At 46.2% G+C, this 15,882-nt stretch overlaps 1 protein-coding gene across 2 annotated transcripts; it reads right to left on the bottom strand.

Moving 5' to 3' along the window:
* Positions 1-3,369: 3,369 nt before the first annotated feature.
* On the bottom strand, positions 3,370-14,525 carry SERTAD4 (SERTA domain containing 4). 2 transcript variants are annotated; one of them, XM_042925965.1, is made up of 5 exons: positions 14,453-14,525; positions 9,236-9,427; positions 7,924-8,039; positions 6,630-6,695; positions 3,370-5,838 (listed from the first exon to the last, which is right to left on the bottom strand). In XM_042925965.1, exons 2-5 carry the CDS (start codon positions 9,408-9,410, stop codon positions 5,077-5,079), a joined length of 1,119 nt encoding a protein of 372 aa, XP_042781899.1. In that variant the 5' UTR covers positions 9,411-9,427; positions 14,453-14,525; the 3' UTR covers positions 3,370-5,076. The 2 variants fall into 2 exon arrangements, with proteins under 2 accessions (XP_042781899.1, XP_042781900.1); XM_042925966.1 differs by lacking the exon at positions 6,630-6,695.
* Positions 14,526-15,882: the final 1,357 nt, after the last annotated feature.

The raw sequence follows: 15,882 nt of genomic DNA on the forward strand, positions 1-15,882 counted from the left end.
CTGCTCACTTCTTGATCACGAGGATACAGGGTTATGTCACATCTGATCGTAGCTCATTGCAGTCACCTCAGAAAACATCTGCAGAAAAAACACTGTGTCTAGAAGTACTCCAGGCTAGTATCAGGGGGCAGGGAGCATCACATGCCTGATGTTTGAATCCAGCTGCTGCCATGGAATGACCTGGATGAAGGGAGTGCTTGCTGAAAGCCAAGCCAGTCTGGGCAGTACAGGCCTTCGCGTGGATTGGGCCTCTCCTAAATTTTGCTTTGTCCATTGTCTTGGCATCTTGGCAAGAGGCAAGATCACAACTTCCGTCTCTGCAAGTTCTTTTCTATGTGTGTTCTATCTCCCAAGATCTGGCATTTTGTAAGATTTTATAATTTTAAATCAAGGGAACAGTTATAAAAATGGGGTTGAGAAAAACGTGGGTACTTTCATGAGAAATGACTAATTCATCTCCATACGTTCTATCAGTTTCACTGCGGTCAAAAGCAGGTGTTTCCAGCCTATGAATAAGTAGTTTGCATTTTCAGAATTAACAAATTGGACCAACACCAAGGAAAAAAACCAACAATCATAGACAGCCCACCAGAGAATTGTTTACCAAAGAAGATGAAGCTCGTGGCAATGGTTTGCAAACACCACCAGACGAGCTTGTGTAAATGCCCTTCGTGTAGTCATGGTTCCTCGGCTTGTCACACATACTGAAGGAAAACGCAGAAACAGGAAATTACAGACTATTTTAAACAGCATGTTTTATTAAACTCACTTGCTGATGCACTTTATGGCAGGATGCGAGATTCAAGTGTTCATAACTTACATCTTTGCAAGTGCTTTTCCTAAGTGAATTCCCCCAGCTGAAATGTGGCATGTACACAGGGCTGGAAACAATCTCTCAACTGGTAACTGTTTCACCCTTGGTCATGTAGCTCTCACATCCAATGGAGAAGTTTTAGCCACGTGGAGATAATCTACCTTGCTTACACACTCTAGGAGAGCAATGGAGGCAGTGAGTAGTAACTTGCAAGATCCTGAATGCATTTTATTTTAAACCACAATCAAAACACAGCAATCCTAATGTGAATTCCTAGAAACCATACATTGTCTTTTTTGTTACCGAACTATTGATTTCCTTCCCCTCTTCCTGGGACAGTTCTGCATCTCATTTAAACCATCACTGTTCATGGCCTGCTGACTCCTTGTTTTTGAAAAGGCCTAGCAAAATTGGCATGGATAACCTTCAGTAGAAATGAAGTGGCTTCAAACTTCAGGGGCTGTCACAGAAAATGGATTTGAACAACTAATTATTTTCAAAAACGTTTTCTGCTCACAATTTGTTTGAGGAATATAAAAGCCTGAGCTGCGTTGCATACGAATCCTTATATCCTTGTCTGATGTTTATTGTGAGGTTGACATCTCTTAACGCCCATGTCTGCTGCCAAGTTGTTCCCAGCTCTTCTCTAGATATACAGAAAGGAAACCATTCAGTGGAGCTGTAATACAAGTTCATGATTGGAGGGGTGGGTAGCCCTGCTTTGATGGAGTTAACTATGATCTCCAAAACTAAATGTTCATTCGCTGGCTTCACCATTTACGAAACAAAATGTTCTAAATCACCACTGTCTTAAAAGATCGTGCCAAAGATGCTTGACCCTAATTACTAATTGGTCAGCAGTCACTTCCTCAAGTTTTTGAGTGTTTCTACCTTCCTCCCACATCCTGGCTGCTGTAATCCTGTCCTGGGGACCCCTTCAAGGTGAAGCACAGAATAATAGGACTTTTGAGAGTGGAAGCTAGGAGAACTACGGTATCTTTGCTCTTTTAAAGGGCCTTCCCTCCACTTTTAGAGAGGAACGACCAGAGGCAAAGGTGAATGATTTGGTTAACTAGATGCCTCAGGGAGTAGCAATTAATGGCTTCTTGGGGGAGTTGGGTCATTTTCTTAAGTGAGTATTTCCCTTCATTTAACTTTTAAAAGTCCAGAATCTTGCCCTATCAGGTTTTCCTTAAAGCAAAGCACAGCAGTGAGAAAAGGTGCTCCTTCCAGGTGGACAGACACAGTGTGTGGGGTGAAGAGTGTCTTAGCTTTACCAGTCTCTGAGGATGCAGCTATAGAACCCAGTCCCTAGATTTACCTGTCTTGGCCACTCTGGAAAAATCTGAGTATCTTCTGAGTAGACATGGCAGTCTAGGCACACAGGAGGCCCTAACGCTCTCACACCAACAAAAGGAACATTTTCATTCCGATGGGTGTTTAGTAGGAGTTTTTTGGGGAGGTAGGGGAAAGAGAAAGCAGGTCTTTTGGTATGCTGGAAATATCCTAGAAACAAAAACTTGATGACTAAAAATTACAAATTTTAATGCTGCTGAATTCAAAGGCACCGATCTTCCAGCAGAGAAGCTCTGGTGGGTTCTAGAGAGTGGAAGCCTGAACCCCAGCCCAGGTGAGTGCTGTGGGAAATCATCAACTCAGTCATTTTATAGCTTTGGCCATCAAGAGAAACATTAATAATGCTGGGGGATTTTAAAAAGCAAAAGGATGTTATTTCTTTCATATTTAAATCTCTATGATGTAGGACAGAGTAAGAATGCTATGTTCGACAAATTAATTAGCTTTCAACTAGCCTTCTCTTATCAAATGAAATATTAGCCTCTAAGAATAACATTAATACAGAGTCGTATGGAGTAACACTAGCAATGATCTATGGCGGTTTCAACCATTGACACGAGTCATCTTTTTGACAATTTGGCATTTCATAATGGAAATCAGCTAGGATTTACTCAGGGTTTACATTATGCTATGTTTTCGTCAGAAACTTTGCAAAAATGGAAAATGTTTAGATTCTTTAAGATGAAGCCTTGACAACCAACCACATCATTTATTAACACTGTCCTCTTGGGGCGCCTGGGTGGCTCAGTCGGTTAAGCGTCCGACTTTGGCTCAGGTCATGATCTCGTGGTCCATGAGTTCGAGCCTCGCGTCAGGCTCTGTGCTGGCCGCTCAGAGCCTGGAGCCTGTTTCAGATTCTGTGTCTCCCACTCTCTCTGACCCTCCCCTGTTCATGCTCTGTCTCTCTCTGTCTCAAAAATAAATAAACGTTAAAAAAAAATAAAAAAAAAAACACTGTCCTCTTAATCCACAGGAATCTAAACTTACAAACTAGCATCATTCTAAAATACCTGTCCGATTGACCTCTTAAAGTAGTCTTTCATTTTGAAGACACCTGCATGGCCACTGTCCACTAGACATTTAGAATTTTTTAAAGGAGAAAGAGCAATGGAAAAGAGAAACACTGCTGAGGATTATTAAAATAACAAAATCTTAATGAATTTTGATCATTTTAATAAATATATATCAAGAAAACCTCACTTTATTACAACAACACAGTCATATACAAGCATCTATCATCTAAGTTTTCAACATCAAATGTTTATCAAATATTGAAAATAAAGGACAAAACATTACTAGACTATTTAGCCATAACACAAGAACATGTTTTAAAAATTGGTCCTTGTGGACATTGTCCAAATGATCCTACTCATACACTGTATGAATGAGACCTATATTTAATATTAATAGCAATAATAAAAAAGCTTTATCTTGGAGAAACTGGGAGGACGTACTTATTTCCTCCATTTGGCATTTGGTTCCTGTGAAGTATTGTTTAAGGAGGCCCAAGTCAATTAGCAACCTTGGAAACTGCAATACAGTGTGGAAGAAGTTGGCTGGAGAAGGGCAGACGGTCAGAGGGGCACTCTGAACACGCTCTTGCAAACGTACAAATTAAAGAAATCACTGAGAAACATGTTGACCAAATACATGGTAGCTATTGCCAGCCGAGTCCCATTTCTCCAAAATAACTTTCCAAAAACTAAAATCTTTACATTCTTTAAGATAAAACCTTATTGATCACCACATCATTTATTAACATTGTGCTTCTTAATCAACAGCAAAAGTCATATATAAAAAAACCACATGCTTTCATAATCTAAACGAGTGAAATGATGCAAAACAGATTAAAGTATAATGCATGCCACTGGTTCATGAACTTCATTGGACAAGAAAACAAAACAAAACTAAACAACCCAAAACCCAAAAAACCCAAACCCCAGCAACAGACCGTTGCCATAGAAAAAGCTCAAGCAGCTTAGTGCTGGCTTCTAACAGCTCTATTGTTGCCCCCATCCCTTTCTAAAAATGCCAAATCCAAAAGCAATTGGGCATCAAAAACAAAGAAAGGATAGAGATGTTGAATCAAAAGTTGAACGCAATAGTTTCGAAGTTAACGGTTTCCAAACGATATTGATCCACCCTGTGTATTTTTTTTTTCCTGTTTGTTAAATCCCTGCTGTAACTCTGATTTATCCTTAATTTGCACATTGGCAAAAATTAAGATAAAGTAAGGCACCAAAAATCGCCCTGTATAACACCTCTCTTTAACAGCCGAATCACCCATCACAGGCAAGCCAGGAACTTGCAGGGATCACCCCTCTATACATATTGTTGATTGCCACCCCAAGACTGGTGTTTCATTACGTTCCATCCTCTTTTCATCTGTCACGCAAGACTGTTAAATATAAATACTTAACGGCACCACGAGGCCACTTCATCTAGCTCCCTGTCTTCAGTCTTTTATTCAGAAAAAAAATAGTCACGTAGAAGCAGGCATCTTTTGCTGGTTGTTTTGGTTTGCTTACCAAATAACTACCTAATTAGTTGGCGAACATATTGGAAGTTTCTTAGCTAGTGACAGATTCCTTGGGGGTAGTGGAAAGATGACAAGGGCACACTGCCCCCAGGCTAATCTACTGACCTTTTCCATAAGAAAACTAAGGTCTACTTTTAAGCATTAAGTCAGCTGGTTTTTGGGCAAAATCACCACATTTATAAGTAGCTCGCTGATGCCTACTATACAGATGTTTTATGCAATCTGCTCTCCAGGCATTAAAACGACACGGCATGTTCATGGCATAATTTTATCAGTTGTACAAAACTATAAAATCCATTCAAAATAAAATTTATGAGAGCTAATTGATCATGCTGTGCATGCTTCAGAGTTTCGGTGAAAAGATGGCTCATATTTTACTCCCTTTGCTGCAGCACAGTTTGTTACTTGGTGAAGCCTCCTTTTTCCTTAAGGATTTTTTCCAAGACTCGCTCACATTGCTTTTTTCATTATATGCAGTCTCAAAATAATCATAAAATTGGCCTTTGCACTCAAAAGCCAGGTCATTTCCCACAGGTTCATGGCTTATGGGGCCACCATCCCTGTTGGTGTCATGATTTGCTTTCTCATCACTTACGGTGGCCTTTTCCTGAACACCTAGCGACCTGACATTAGTAACAAAGATTTCATTGGCAAGTATCTGGCCATCACCCTTGTAAATAGGTGCGCTGCCTACGTCAAAATCCACCTGGTGGGAACAACTCGGTAAAGGTAGAGGGGGAGAGGAAGAGGAGGATGAGGAGGAAGAGGGGACAGTGGTGGAGGCACTTCCAACGCTAGCATGGACAGAAAGGGGTACATTTAGGTAGTGACCACCACATTCTTGGTAAAAGCAGCAGGCATGGAATTTTTCACACTCCTCTTTGGCCATCCGTGGTCGTTTTCGGTAGGGACAGTCTTGAGCCATGAACCACTCTTGAGCAGAGGTGCCATTGAAAGAGCAGGCAGGAAAGCACCAGTTACTCTGCGTGATGATTTCTCCATGGATCCTTTTCATCAAATTGTTTATAAGGACAGATCTTCGCAGGTATACCTCAGGATCATCGATAAACTTTAGCTTTTCTAATGACATATAAAGGATGTGGGCTCGTTCCTCAAAAATTGAGATGGTCTAAAAGTCAAAAGAGGGAGAGAAAACTTAGGTCATGGGCTACAGGAAAATGTCGTCACAGTACATTTCTTTCTTGGTAGTCTCTGGATCTGGGAATACTGGGCTCCTGTTTCTCCCAAATTCATTTAGGGATGCCGTCCCTGGTGTTACTAATGTCTCCCCCCCCCCCCACCCCCATTCCTGAATCCCTGGTGTGGTCAAGCGCCTGGGAATCCAGTCACAATGGAGACCTCAGCAGGGGGAGGTCAGGTTGTTCGCTCTTATATGGCCCCTGTGAGGGAGATGCTGAAACACACAAATCTACACTGCTAAAAATCAGGAGAGCAGTTTCTTGGGGGGGGGGGGGGGGGGGGGCAGAAAAGTAGTAACAAGAGGCCCGAAGAGAGAGGTTCTCAGTTGCTATGTTGTTTCTTGATCTGGGTGCTAGTTACATGGGTATGTTCACTATGTGAAATCCATCAAGCTGTACCCTTAAGACACTTGTGCTTTTATGTGAGTGTATACAAACACATGCATACGCGCACACATATACTCATACATTACATGGGAATAAATGTCTTTTGAAAGATGGCAAAATGCAGGTCATCATAAGTATACTTCAAACCCTGGCCAGGAGCATGAGAACTGCTTTCAGGGCTGTCCCTGTGGGTTTAACACTTGCAATTATCTTTGCTTGAACGAGGGACAACAGCCTTTCCCCTGAAAGGATCTGTCAGTTGAAGGGCCAAAGTAGGCTTCCTTCTGGAGCCAGGCAGGAGAAGAGATGCAAGGAAGAAATGAGAAAGACTCACTTCTGAGCAGTGTGCTACCATCACCATATGATGATTGGTACAGATCCAGAGGCAACTAGAAATTCGCTGCAACCAGAACACAAAAACGAAAGAGGAAATAAACAGCTTGTGTCCTGGGGGCCACCTCTTCCAGGCCATAAAAGAAAAAAAAAAGGAACTGTTAGCATGACCTGAGGAGCTATGAACAAAGCCAGCCCAGGATCAAAGGCAGGAACTATACATTCAGAGAAAAGCTCAGCACCTACCAATGCATGCCCAGGTCATTATGAGCAAGGCCAAAGCCAACACCTTGAAGGATAAGCTTGTGGGGTGATGGGGAGATGGGGTAAGAGGAGACAGAGAGGAAGTGCATCAAAAAATTAAAAATCCTCTCCGTGTTTCAGACAACTATGCTTTGGCTTATACCCTCCCTTTTCTTATTTTTAAGTTCATGCACTTATTTTGAGTGAGCGAGCAGGGGAGGGGCAGAGAGAGAAAACCCTAAGCAGGCTCTGCACTATAAGCTCGAAGCCTGAAGTAGGGCTCGAACTTGAACTTTATGGAACCTTGAGATCATGACCTGAGCCAAAATCAAGAGTCAGACGCTTAACCGGGGCCACCCAGAAGCCCTGGGGTTATACCCTCCCTCGATTAAATCTGTAGATAGTTTTTAAAGGAGGATAACCATAAAGAAAAAGAAATGGTATTTGAAAAGCTTAGTGGCCAGTTTCCTACTTCTTCTTATGTATGCAAAAGAGTTAGCTGTGGTCTTTTCTTGGGAATGAATTACATATTTTAACAAAGTAAACATATGCAGCCAGTGTACAAGTGCATGTTTCTACTTCCACGCATGCTTTCAACAGATGGGGAGTCCGCCTGTAAAGGGTCCTGAGAAGCCCTGGGGAACCGCTCCCAGGTGGGCACCCACAGAAGTGGCACTGGCCATTGGAGCTAGAGCTTGGGGAAGGGGAATGTCAGGAAAGAACAAGTGCTTTTCTGTGCACACGTGAAAGCACACACCATTCATAACCATTAATGCAACTTAAGAAAAATCAAATCATTTGTAAAAAAGATGTTCCTTGGATTATGTAATTTTGTTATTTCTGGGTAGAGGAGCTCCTGCTGGCTCTTTCCTCAATTCCTTGTGAAAATAACACAGGACCCAAAAAAGGGACAACGATTAATATGGCTCTGCTGAGAAGTGGCTCATTTTCATTGCTTGGGTGGAACAATTTAATTTCTGGAAATGGATCAAGCAACTGTTACTAAGTATCTTAAACTCTTAATAAAAAGAATGACTATTAAAAAAACATACTTTATGGCTACAGCTGCTGAGTGGTGGGTGAAAATCCTCTTCTTCCACATACTTCCTCTTAAAGTATGTGATCTTGGATGTTGTTATAGGATTTGAAATTCCCCTGTAATGTGATCCTGTGGTAATAAATCAGATATGACAAATGACATGCGGTTTGCCAGACTCTCCAAACAAAATACTTTCCTTTAATTTCCTTATAGAAGATAAGTTGGCTACGTATCTGTCTGTACATGTGGTGATTAAAAATAAACATTTGTCTTAATGGTTGCTATCATACAGAATTGTGACCCAGGCTAGGCAAGGATTTCGAGGTAATTATAAAGGAAAATGACCTATTTCAGCATTTACTAAATACTCAGAATCTTAACTGTATGCACAAACAGCAAAATTCATAAAAGGAAAGAACAGTATTTGTTCAAAGTGTTTAATTAAATCCATGATAACATAACACGACTGCTCAAATGTATACATCTTTAACTGTCAGCACTAACAACCAAATAACTTTAAAATGTTATTGGCTGTAGGTAAGGAAGCAAATGACTACCTGCATATTAGAGTTATAATTTTCCTTCTTTCAATATATGAAATTAAAAACTTTTTAATTTAAAAGTAAAATTTGGGCTATCCAAAGTCCTTTTTCTTCTCAAAAACGTAGTATGTCAGCCATGAATAAAAGTAGGGTTTAAATTTTAAAGAACAGAGCTTTTAATCCAAAACAAACTTCAAAGAGTACTTATTTTACATTATAGGTTTTTTTTTTTTAAGGGGTACTACACAAAAACCCAAGGAACTTACCTTAAAATATAAGAATAAAGAATCAGGAAGAACATATATCTAGATTTCAAAAATTCTCCCCCTGAATATGAAAGCCAGTTGTGTGCTTAATAAAAAGAAGAGACACACAGCTTCTGGCCCAAAGTGTAGATTCCTTTATGTCTCATGGGATAAAGATTTCATTGTCAAGCTCACCAGGACTTGTGTAGCTCTGAGAGCCATGCAGTCCTACAGGGTGAAAAACCAAAATCCAAACTCAAGAGTTTCAAAATCTGGTTTGGTTCTTTTAAAAATATAGGTGCATGACTTATACACGCAGCAGCAGCTTGCGTAGCCTCAGGTCTGAATGCAACTTGAGTATCACGTCTGGTCCCCTTCCCGGGAGCCCTGGGCTCACTTATGAGAGGTGTACAGGCAGCCTGGGAAGTCCCTGGAACATGAGCTCTCTCAGCTCAGAAGGGCGCCCCAGACACCACCCCCGCCCACTAGTCTGGCAGCTGAGCTGCAGAGGGCAGCAGGGGAAGGTCAAGGGCAGTACCTGCCAGTGGGGGACCGGCTCCCCGGTCTCCCTGCAGAGGAACCTGTGCTGGCCCAGGGGGGCTTGGGCCTCCGTAGCTGTCAGCCTCCCATAGTGTCTGGTACCCAGCAATTTCAGCAGCTCCTTCCGAGACAATGGGCTCGCAGAATCTATTCATGGACAGAACCAGAGTCATCTCTGACAGCCTCAGATCTAAAAAAAAAAAAGAAAGAAAGAAAGAAAAAGAAAAAGAAAAAAGGAAAAAAAAAGAGAAAAGAAAAAAGAAAGAAAGAAAGAAAACAGCCCTAATCAAGAATAAGCCAGGGAATGGCCTTGGCATTCTCATTCCTTTGCTTTGGGAAACTTTTACTTCTCAGTCCTCCCCTTCACCCTGAAACATTTGATTATTTTTTCAAAGAAAACCTCAGCAAACTCTCTTGCTGCTATTAGCTCAGCCTCTGTGTTCGGCAATCTGCATTTCATGGGCGGATCTTTAAAATCCCATTTCTTATTGTTCTCAGATTCCCCTCAGCCCTCTTTGAGACAGCTGCTTTGCCTCCTAACACATTTTCCCCCTGACCTTCCCGCACAAAATGTACCCCTAAGAGGCAAGTCCCGGACCCTTGTGCTTCCTTTCTATTAATAAGGCAAAATCAATTTTCTAGTCAGTCCCCAGAGAGTCTCCTTTGATGAAATCCGCTAATCAATCAAAAGGAAAGGGTGGGGAGGCAGAAATCTCCACCATTAATCCCTACTGATGCGCTCAGGTTTGGTCTGTGTGGCTGGCCCTCTTGTCTCCTTTCGGCTGGGCCAGCTCCTCTACAACATTCCGGGGCTCCCTCCACTTTCTTTTCCCAAAACGAAGCAGACAGAGACACACTTGGTAGTTGTTTCCACCAGCCCTGATCGGCCTGAACTGGATCTGCCTCCAGTCAAAACACTGTGAGATGAAGACAGAAAATTGGCTCCAGTTTCAAGCCGGGAGTTGCAGCCCCACAGGAGCCAAGCACAACATCAACGGAGCAGGCAGAATATTAAACAGGAGCCAGGGCTTCAGGGCCAGAGGCAGCCGGCAACTCTTTCCTCGGTGAGGCCCAGACACAAGGCAGAACTTTCCAGGAGGCACCACACCACTGCCCTCCTCTCCAGTTCGCGCCCCTGCATGGGGCCTGCGGGGAGACTGGGAGCCTCTCTGCTCTGTGATGCAGCGCTGGGCCCCTGCTTAACTCAGGTGGACCAGGCCACTTCCAGGGGGGCTCAGTGTCTCCACTTGGTCCTGAGCAAGGCTCGAGGCAGGGTGAAGAGTGAGTTCAAGGGGAAAAAGGGTTTGATACTAAAGCAAAAAGACCTATGGGCCAGAGATCAGTGGTGAAGGCAGAGAGGCCTCAGCACCTTTATTAGCTGCCAATTCCTTTACAAGACCTGAACCTCCACTATCCCACTTTGCCATTTAAAGAACTGTCACAAGGAGTGATGTCAGGTCTGCTTTCTGAAGACTGTCTTTCAAACATACGCCAAAGGTCTACTTCACGTTTTCCTTCTCCAAATTATACAGCTTGTAATGTTTTGGGGAAAGGGTGAATCTCCTGCTGTCTAGGAGACTGTGATCACCTACATGTTTTACGGAGGGTCTACTTCCAGGTAACAGAAGGAAAAACACCAGGGGAAGGGAAAATAGCTTCACTGAAGAGACAATGTCCTCTGGCTAACAGAGCGGCTCTTGGCAGCCAGGACTCCATTCTTTGTTCGGGCTTCTCTTGGAGATCCTAAATTCTGTCCCAACCTCACTGAACAATGAAGCCAGGCCTTCTGACAGACAGGGGGAAGTGTCCACGTCAGTGGCTGGAAGGAGGACCCAAATGATTTGGGCTGCTAAATGACCTACCACTTCTCTTTTACACTGTCCTCCCTGCAAAGAGGCAGCAGCAAGGACTTATTAAACATTATCAGAAGAAAAAAAAAAAAAAAGAGGTGTTTGATTAATTCTCTAAAAGGCAATAGTGGTACATACCATTTATTTTGCTCTTGAGTCATCAAAAAATTTAGGGCTACCCTGATTTAACAAACGAAGCTGTTCTATCACCCCTCAAACTGGCAACCAAACAAGCTATCAAGCCTCACGATGACAGATTCCCTGGGAGACTCTCATAAATGATCTAATTTCTTAACCTATGATAAAAGACAGTTGTTTCAGTAAATGCTACTCCAGGAGCATGCGAGTTATCTAGCTTTTTCTCGGTCAGTAGCCCTTTCTCGTTGACTGCAGTGGTGGTTTCCAGCTTGAAATTCACATTCACTTTTGTGCTGGATTCTGGGAATAAGACCCAAGCTTTTTGTCTGTTGAACTTTTATTACATAAAACCAGAGGAGGGTTGACAAATCCACTCCTCTTAAGAAAGCATTTGTAGGCCCCTAGAAGCAATTACCTTTGTTTAATAGGACATTATACGGGCCCTGTGCTGTTTTATGTTCCTAAGAGTTTGTTTATATATTAATAACTTATTGTTGTAGCTTTTTTGGTTAAGGATTTCAGTGTTTCTACTTGTTAGTATTGATTCCAACACATGAAATTCTATCAGTTACACATTTGAACTTGAAACACGGCATAGTTGTCTTATCTTGGCTCTTTCCTTCGTGAAATCTAATTTCTGTAAGTTTTTCTTTTTTGAACTGGAAACCTGTACACACAAATATGCTGGAGAAGCTGAGTTCCTTCCATAAGTGATTTATGTAAGTCTGAATAAAATATGAGTGACTTTGGATTATTTGGGGGCTGGGAGAAGATTCTGCAATGGAGTCTTCCTAGGAAGTCTATTTAGAATTTACACCAGGATGTTAACAAATTAAGAAGGCAAGTTCAATGTTCAGGAAGAATTGGGAGTGTGCGGTGCTAAGCACTAATGTTTCACATGACTATTTGTATTATATGTGCAGATCCAAACTGTCACTATTCTCTGTACGATGAGATTTACATTGTAATTCTGCTACTGAGTTCGGAAGTTTAAATCCACAAATTCATGTGCTGTTATTATTAGATATAACCACAAAGATGTACATTTATGGTAAGATTTGTATTTTTTAACATCAGAGGTGAGTGGATTCAAAAGAAGGTTGTTAAAGTGTGTTTTGTCTACACATGGGTTTAAAAAATAAAAAGGTCCTAACCTCTTATTCCCAGGTTCCTGCAGGTCAGTTTTGTCACCCAACTGGACGCAGCGGAATGACACCTCACGCATTCCCAGAAGGCTAACGACTAAAATGTCATGCTTTTTCAGGAAATATTCATAGTAAAGTTACCAGGCATTGCTATACAGTTTGGTTTTTCCAGATGACTTACGCATGTTTTTTCCTCAGAGCCATTATAACGCTAATAGGAAAGGTAGGCACATAGAAAAGGGTGGCTACAGGTTCAGCGGCACCTTGAATCTAAGAGGGGCTCCTGGTCATTCTTTGCCTCCCCCTCCCCCTCCCCAGCATTGGAAATTAGAGAACATTAAAAGCATCACAGCAGTTAGAGATCTGATTCCAACACTGAAACGCAGAGAAGGGCTGGTATGTTCAATGCTGCCAGTCTTAAAATGTGTTGCCCAGGTGGACCAAGACCCCACCCCCACCCCCAACCCGACCTCCTCCTTGTCCTTAACAAGATCCCAACAGCTTGTCCAGCTGCCGCTGCTGCTGGTGGTGGTGGAAGGGGCTGAATGGGTGGAATAAAATCCTTCAACCCTTCCGAATAGACAGATGTCGCTTTTCTGCCAGTCGCTGCAGTACACCTGTCTGCCCTAGAAGTGCATTTCTCAGCTGTAGCTTCGAGAGATCAGGAGCTTTAGGTCAGGTCCTAGGGCGAGAAGGGCCGGTGCTGGGCCTGAGGGGGAAGATGAGGTGTCCGGGTGTCCGAGCCCTGGCGCCAGGTCTCCCCATCCCAGGGCCAAGACTGGGGTCGCGACGTTTGGAGAACCGACCCCCCTGCAGGCACCACGTCCGGGAGACTCCGGCACAGACACACCCCAAGGGGTCGGTGCCTGGGCCCCTGAGTCCCTTCTCACGTAGGGAGCAGAGCCCTGCCGGCCGGCGGCCGCAGGAGAAAGTAAACAACACCCCAAGTGTCTGGGAACAAAGGCAAGTTGTCTTTCCACGGTGCGCGAGCCTTGCGCCTCTCCTGAAGAATAAGAGCTATTATTACTCTTTCTTTCTTTTCTTTCTTTCTTCTTATTTTTTTTTTTTTTTAACAAGTTTCCTTCTAAGGGAAATAAACACCAAAGGTAGGATTCCAAGGAAATGACTCACAGCGGCTGGCAGGGCTCTGGCGAGGCTGGCCCCGTCCCCGCGCTCCAGCCCGCAGCAGATGCCTGCCCGGCCCTCCCTCCCTCCCTCGCCGGCCAAGCCCGCTCGGAGCCCGCGGCTGCGGGAGCGCCCGGCGCGGCCGTGGGACCCGGGCGGCGGGGACAGCGCCCGCACCTCCCGCAGGCGTCCGCTCTGTCCGCGCCACCCTGGGCCGGGGGGGCCGCCTCTCCCCCCGCCTCCACGGCCCCAGCCGGGCACTCCGGAAAGTTGCTAGGGCCCAGGAGGCGGGAGGGGAGGAAGGGAGGAGAGAGAGGCGGAGGCGTGGACCAGGCGGGCAGCAGCCGAGTCCGCCGGGGAGGTGAGCTGAGGACAGAGGAGCCGCCGCCGCCCGCAGCGAGGCTCGGCTGCCGGGGAGGAGAGTGCGGGGGCGGAGGTGGCGGAGGACAGAAGGTGTCAGCTCCTGCAGCTCTTCCCTTTTCTCGAAGACGCGCGCTCCTGACATCCACAACCCCTCCCTCTCCACCTGCCCAGCGTCGCGGCGACCAGACCCGGGGGCATCCCTCCTACTCACCCCCCCGTTCCCTAGGGAAAGGGAGGGAGCGGCCGCCGCGGGCCCTGGGGGCTCACCAGGGCTGCCATCCCCACCCGCCCGCGGAGTCGGCTGGGTGCGCGCGGGCGGCAGCGGTTCCCGCCCCGGTGAAGGCCCCGCGGCGCAAGCCAGCCCCGGGGAAAGCCCGCGCCGCCTCGGCGCCCGGCGGCGTCCCGGCCCCCGCGCTGCCCGGGTCCCGCTCCGGCCGGTGCGCGTCCGCTCGGCGCCCCCGGCGCGGCCCCGGTGCCGGGAGGCCGCGCGGGTGCCACTCTGCGCGCGAAGACTCTGCCCGCGGGGACCGGCCCTCGCCCTCCACCCGCCCGGGCCTCGCCGCCCCCGCCGCCCGCGCCCGGCCCGGCTCTTACCGCGGGGTCAGCCGGGAGGCGGCGGCCGGAGCGCTCGCGCTGCCGCTGGTCCGCTCCGGGCTCGGCGCCAGCCCGGCCGCCGGTGCACAGTCGCGCGGGGCCCGGCCCGGCGGCCCGGTCGACGGTGGACGCTGGTGCGCGGCGGGCGAGGGTCCCGGCAGGTCCCGCCGCCGCGACTGGGGCGCCGCGCCGCCGTCGCTGCAGACGGTTATGGTAATGAGCGGCTCTGTCTAGCGAGGAGCGTGTGAAACCCGTCAATCCTGTTTGCCATTTCCCCGTGGATTTCCGAGGAGAGGTTCTGCAGGATGCCCCCAGGGTGAGAGAGGGAACATGACAAGCGCGCCCGCTCTCCCGCCCTCCCTCTGCTCCCGCCGCCGCCGCCGCCGCCGCTCCTCAGGCAGCACACGGGGCGCCTTCCCCTCACCCCCACCCCAGCCCGCCCCCTGCCTCCTTCCCTCCTTCCCGCCCTCCCTCCTCCCTCTCCTCCCCTCTCTCCCCTCCCCTCCCCTCCCGGTGCCCGGGGACACGCGGGCCCAGCTCCAGCCCGCAGCCCAGACCCCACGCGCTCCCCGGCTCCCGCCCTAGCCCTGGGGGCCCGGCTCCAGCCGGATAACGTATTCACTCTGCAACCTTCTGAGATGTCTTCTCTTTTTTTTATTTGGTTTGGTTCTGTTGTTGTTGTGTGTGCGTGTGATTAAAAAAAAAAAAAAAAAAATCTGTGCCTTTCCCACCCTTTGAAAAGACTTTCTTCTCCTTTGCCACGGCAAACGGAGATGAGAAACAGATGTCTTTGCAGGACCAAGCAGTTATTCTCCCCTCGCCGCCCGCCCCCGCCCGTTCCCCTCCGGAGCTGCATGTGTATAAAAAAGCAACATGGGTCCTACTGCAACTTGAATTGGCAACTCTTTCTGGGTGGGGAGCCTCGAGGGAATACCTCCAGGAAATAAAAAAGTAATAAAGGACGTTGTCCTTGGTCAAGGGAATGTAATTTAAGCCCCGGAATCACATTATTCTGCAAATAGTAATTTTCCCCTATATTAGTCTCAATTGGAGTTTGTTTTTTGAAACATTAATTCATAACTTCTGTCTAGGGACTCCTCCATAGTCGAGATGGGTCATTTCAGGTGTAATGAACACAGAGGCTTGGAAGGCATAGACCTAATAAAATCCGGGGGAAGGCACCTGCACAAAAGTGTTACAAAGACTATAATGTTTGTTTACTGCTACTATGCCAGATGTGCTAAATATAACACTTCTTTAAAACAGTGATCCTCCGACTGTGAAAAACCAAACCTCTTGCTGCCTGGCTCCCTAGGAATCAAGGAGAGGCACAGACTGAAAATCAGAGAGGGAAGGAGTAAGATCAAGGACGACGATTAGCATCTGCAAATTGAACTCTATCTAATTTGCATGTTTATTTCTTAGAATTG

This window comes from Panthera leo, chromosome F3 (assembly GCF_018350215.1).
Source record: "Panthera leo isolate Ple1 chromosome F3, P.leo_Ple1_pat1.1, whole genome shotgun sequence".
In the NCBI taxonomy this organism is placed as follows: domain Eukaryota; kingdom Metazoa; phylum Chordata; class Mammalia; order Carnivora; family Felidae; genus Panthera; species Panthera leo.

Bases quoted from the DNA above. Each gene is read 5' to 3' on its own strand.
- SERTAD4 (XM_042925965.1), bottom strand. From the start codon at position 9,410: ATGACTCTGGTTCTGTCCATGAATAGATTCTGCGAGCCCATTGTCTCG. The intron at 8,040-9,235 runs GTACTGCCCTTG...TTATTACCACAG, and splicing joins AGCCGGTCCCCCACTGGCAG to GATCACATTACAGGGGAATT. The intron at 5,839-6,629 runs GTGAGTCTTTCT...TTTGACTTTTAG, and splicing joins TGGTAGCACACTGCTCAGAA to ACCATCTCAATTTTTGAGGA.